Source organism: Nannospalax galili, unplaced genomic scaffold (assembly GCF_000622305.1).
Source record: "Nannospalax galili isolate Female #2095 unplaced genomic scaffold, S.galili_v1.0 scaffold589, whole genome shotgun sequence".
Taxonomy (NCBI): domain Eukaryota; kingdom Metazoa; phylum Chordata; class Mammalia; order Rodentia; family Spalacidae; genus Nannospalax; species Nannospalax galili.
The window spans coordinates 2,195,321-2,200,877 of record NW_008360324.1 but is presented as its reverse complement, the minus strand read 5'-3'; the positions used below and the strand labels follow the sequence as shown (position 1 = coordinate 2,200,877).

The 5,557-nt window shown below is 43.3% G+C and overlaps 1 protein-coding gene across 4 annotated transcripts in view; it reads right to left on the bottom strand.

Moving 5' to 3' along the window:
- Ing4 (inhibitor of growth family member 4) overlaps nucleotides 1-5,557 on the bottom strand; it is a 10,598-nt gene that overhangs the window by 3,095 nt on the left and 1,946 nt on the right. For all 4 annotated transcript variants that reach the window (XM_008825398.3, XM_008825399.2, XM_017796184.2 and 1 more), the window contains exon 2: nucleotides 1,950-2,021. In XM_008825398.3, coding sequence (XP_008823620.1) covers nucleotides 1,950-2,021 — 72 coding nt within the window. The remainder of the gene's footprint in view (nucleotides 1-1,949; nucleotides 2,022-5,557) is intronic.

Genomic DNA, 5,557 nt, shown 5'->3' with positions numbered 1-5,557 from the left:
CCCCCTTTTTTTTTTTTTTTTTTTTTTCCTTCAGTTTTGTGAGTATTAAGGTCTCATTCTGTAGTTGTCTTTGAACTCAAATGCAGTCCAGCCTGGCCTCAAACAGAAGCCAAGCCTCCTGAATTGTTGGGATTGCAAGCACCCAGCCACCACACCCAGCTTTCCCAATGGATTTTGTTAATCAGTTGCAACTTGCTTGCAGTTCTCCTCACTTTTTTCTCTTTGCTCATCTCAGATTCTGCTCCAAATACCTTAATCCTAGAAGATTGGTGATATCCCGGGATACTGTCTACTCCCAGACATTTGGTAGGGTTCATAAAAATGTCAATGGAGAGAGGCAAAACACTGTAACAAAAGGCAGCAGCAACAGGTACCAACAGGGAGCAGCTGGAACATACTATGTTTACACTTTACTGCATTCCAGGCCTTTAGAAGAGGGGAGGGGAACAGATAGCTCCAAATTTCCAGCTGGTCGTTGTGTATGAACTCAAGTCTTAGAATTGTATTACAAAGAAATCCAGCTGGTTCTAACCATCTGGCAGACAGTTTTCAGGGGTAGACTTCCAGGACTTTAGGTAATGCTCATCTTTTCTTTTTGTGATATTTTTGAGACAGTCTCCCTGTAGCCTGGAACTCGCTATGTAGACCAGGCTAGCCTCAAACTCACAGAGATCCGCCTGCCTCTGCCTGGGACTAAAGGCATGTGCTACCACACCTGGCTTGATGCTCATCTTTTCACGAAGAGACTTAGCTAAGACATGGCTTCCCGTATCTGAACACCAGCTTGTTATAGTCTTAAATATGGCTACACAGAATGGATGGTAAGACCCCTAACACCTTCTGTGAGTAGAGGGACAGCTTGAATAGGCCATCTGACCACAGTAGTGTCGCCTCCTTCAGAGTCCAAGTGGATGCGTCAGTATAGACAAAACTGCTCAAAGTCTAGAGCCTGAGAGGGCAGTTAATGCTTCTGTGAGGTTGAAGAAGACAGCGGAGAGCTCTTAATGTTAATTGACACCTTTGTTTTTCTGTTTTTCCTCCTTCTCTTGCTTTATTATTATTATTGTTTGGGTTTTTTTTTTTTTTTTTTTTTTTTTGAGAAAGGGTCTTGTGTAGCCCAAGGTGGGCTCAAACTGGACATGTAGCTGAGGATGACCTTGAATTTTGTTTTTAGAGATAGGGTCTCCCTGTAGCCCAGCTGGCCCAGAACTTACTATGTAGACCAGGCTGGCTTCAATCACATAGAGCTCCATCTGCCTCTGCCTCCTGAGTGTTGAGATTAAAGATGTATGCCACCATGCCCAGCTGACCTTGAATTTTTTATCCTCCTGTCTCCACCTCCCAAGTGCTAGGATAACAGGCGTGTGCCATCATGCCCAGTTCTTTCTTCTTACTTTTAAAGAACTTGTCAGAGAAGTTCCTGTCTGTCAAAACTTGTACTCGAAAGCCCTCTGTGAATTTTGTAATAACATTAACAATGCAATGAAGCTGAAACATTGGGGTTATCATAGAACTGTCACAGATAAGGACAGCAGAAATGACTCTAAAGTTGGTGTCTTGAATTCTTGAGGAAGTATAAAGATCATAGGAACTCTGAATTCTTCAGGCATTGTCTGAATATTCCATTTGATATGGGAAAGCTGATCAATAGGAGTGACGATCACCAATACCCTCTTAAGAATTCCAAGTAAGTAAAACAGTTTTTAAAAATTGCAAGCAGTGGGCTCAGTGGTATTTACCTAGAATGTACAAGACCCTAGGTTCAATTTTCCAGGCATCTCTCTCTCTCTCTCTCTCTTCTCTCTCTCTCTCTCACACACACACACACACACACACACACACACAGAGAAATAAAAGTCACATTTCTAGTATCTAGATCATACCAGATATGGTAATAGGAAGTACAAAAACACATGATGATTTACAAGAACCTATGACTCTATACATACCCTCTGTCCTTTGGTCTAAGTCCCTCATGAGCTGAAAGTTTCTCTGTAATTCAAATGGGAGGTTTTCAATACCTGGGAAGAGAGAGAAATAGTCACTGGACTATATACAGGCCTTGGCAAGTGTTTTCCCAAGAGCTAAACTCCAGCCCTTCGTAACTCCTTTGGTTTGAATTTATTTTTTATTATTTTTGTGGTGCTGGGGATGGAATCCAGGACTTGATACATGCGAGGCACATGTGCTACCACTAAGCTACATCTCCTACAGTTCCTTCTTTTTTTTTTTTTTTGTTTTGAGACAGGGTCTCCCTGTAGCCTCAGCTAACCTGGTATTGGCTAAATAGACCAGGTATGTATCACCATGCCTGGCTTCCTACATCTCCTTTTAAATGCAGTTCAAGCTGGGAATGGTGGCATATGTCTACAGTTCCAGTATCTGGGAGGAGGAAGAGGAAGAGGAGACCCAGATTTGGAGTTCAAACTACATAGCAAGTTTGAGGCCAGCCTGGGTTGTATGAGACATTGTTTCAAAAGGTAAAACAAGGTCAGGAGTGGTGGAGCAAGCCTTTAATCTCAGCACTCTGGAGGCAGAAGCAGGCAGACCTCTGCTTAGTTTGAGGCCAGCCTGGTACTGTAGGTAGTGAAACCCTGTCAAAAACCAACAACAACTAAAAACCACACACACACACACACACACACACACACACACACACACACACACACACACACACACTCCAAAAAAGGCAAAACAACAATCAGGCAGATTGGAGAGATGGCTCAGTGGTTAAGAATACTTACTTTCTACCAGATGATTGGAACTCTGTTACAGGCAATCACGTCAGGCTGCTTACCACTGCCTATTACTTCAGTTCTAGGGGATCCAATGCCTCTGACCTATGTGGGCACTGACACTCACATGCACATACACAAAGACACATAATTTAAAAATAATAAAAATAAATCTTTTTTTAAAAAGTAAAATGTGCCAGGCGTGGTGGCACACACCTTTAATCCCAGAGCTATAAAGACCCTGTCTCAAAAAGAAAAAAAAAAAAAAAAGGCTCACACCTTTAATCCCAGCACTGGGGAGGCAGACTGGCTGATCTCTGTGAGTTCAAGGCCAGCCTGGTCTACACAGTGAGTTCCAGGCTGAGGCTACAGGGAGACCCTGTCTCAAAAAGACCAAAAAAAGAAAAAAAAAGAAGTGTAGTTCCACTTTTCCTCATTGAGAACTCTAGATTTATTTTATCAAGACAGGGACTTTGTAGCCCAGGCTGGCTTCAAACTCACTATATAGCCAAGGATGAATTTCTGATCCTATCTACCTCCCAAGTGCTGGAATTACTAATAGTTTTATGCCACCATGCCAGATTGAAGAAAACCAGGACTTCCTTCATGCTAGATGAATACTCTATCAACTCAGCTACATTCCCACCCCTGACACTAGATTTATCTGTGACAAGATTCATTCCTTTTAAGAAGTCAGTGCAGGTTTCTGTTTCCATTGCTCTCTCCCCTATTTATTTAGACAGGGTCTCAATATGCAGCACAGGCTGGGCTGGAACTTGCTAGGTAGACCAGGCTGGCCTCAAACTCTCAAAGATCCACCTGCCTCTGCCTCCCAAGTGCGGGGATTAAAAGCGTGCGCCACCACGTCCGGCTTTATTTATTATTTTTATTTTATTTGTATGTGTGTATTGCCTGCATGTAGGTAAGTGCACCCGTGTCGTGCAATGCCTGTGGAGGTCAGAAGAGGCTGTTGGATCCCCTGGGACTAGGAGTTATGGACAGTTGTTACCTGCCATGTGCGTGCTGGGATTCGAACTCAGGTCTTCTTGAAGAATAACCAATGTTCTTAACTGCTGACCTACCTCTGCAGCCCCACCATTCCTTTTTCTTAAGAGCAGGCTTGCTGCTGCCCTTACAGCTAAGTTCTCTGCCACTGCACAACGATCCCATCCTTTTCCTCTCTAGTAATCTTACTCTATAAATCAGCTTTTCCTTTTCTCTTTGTTTTTAATCTCTGCTCCAAGCTCTTTGCCCTCAATTTAAAAATACTTTGCAGGGCGTGATGGCGCACGCCTTTAGTCCCAGCACTTTCGAGGCAGAGGCAGGTGGATCTCTGTGAATTCAAGGTCAGCCTGGTCTACATAGTGAGTTCCAGGACAGCTGGGGCTACAGGGAGACCCTGTCTCAAAAAGATTTAAAAAAAAAAAAACTACCCTCGGGGGCTGGAGAGATGGTTCAGTGATTGAGTGCTGTCTACTATCGCAGAGGACCTGGGTTCAATTCCCAACACTCATACGGCAGCTAACAATCATCTATGACTCCAGTTCCAGGGTATTCAACACCTTCTTCTGGCCTCCGTAGGCACACATTACTAATCTTTTAAAAGAGTAGCCCAGCTGTTCTTTTAGAAAATATGCAAGTCACTTTTCCTGCTTCTAACCCTCCACTAACTTATTATTTATAGGGTGTTCTGCATTTTCTACCTTACCTAATCTAGCTACATCGGTGTCCCTTCCTGCCCTCTTCATTTTGATCACACACACTAGCCTTCTGAGTGCCTCACACTTGCCAGCAGCTTTCCACAAGTCTTTCTCATCCCACCTCCACCATATCTGTTGGCCTAGTCAATTTCTGCTCTTCCATTCTTCAAAGTTTGGCTTAAAACCTGACTTTCCAAGCCAGGCGTGGTGGTGCACGCCTTCAGTCCCAGCACTTGGGAGGCAGAGGCAGGCAGATCTCTGTGAGTTCAAGGCCAGCCTGGTCTACAAAGTGAGTTCCAGGTCAGCTGGGGCTACAGGGAGACCCTGATTCAAAGAGACCGAAAAAACAAAAAACAAAAAACAAAGAAACAAAAACAAAAACACTTGACTTTCCTAGACTCTGACAAATGCTCTATTGTATCAGCTATCAAGATAGTCTATCTAAATGTTTTCCCCATTTATCCAACCATAACTAAATCATCATGCAATTACTGAGTGTCTTTGTCCCTAGCCTTCCAGGAGAACAGACACATGTCTGTTTCATTCTTTGATTTCTCCAGTGTTTAGAATTATGACCTGCATACAGAAAGTACCCAGTGAATATCTGAATGAATGCATGGTTAAGTCTCTCCCAAACAAGTCTTCCCACAACTTCACTTCAATTTTCTTTTTCCTTTTGATGTTGGGACACTGAACCTCAAATCCCGGGACCAGACCTCAAATCCAGGGACCTGTATCTGCCACACAAGGGCTCTACCACCATGCACCCATATATATATATATATTGATCAATGGAGACAACTTTTTTTTTTTATTTTTTTTTTGAGACTGGGTCTCCCCAAAGCCCTAGCTGGCCTTACATAGACCAGGCTGGCCCTGATCTCATAGAGATCTGTCTGTCTCTGCCTCTTGAGTACTGGGATTAAAGGTGTGTGCCACCATACCCAGGACCTCACTTTTAACGTGTCTACTAAACCAAGCCATAGTACCACATCCTTAAAATACTAGCACTAGGGATATAAAATAGGGAAATGGAAGAAGGAAGACCAAAAGTTCAAAGTCATCCTAAACTATGTATTGAGTTTGAGGCCAGCCTGGGCTATATTAGACTCTGTCTAAAAA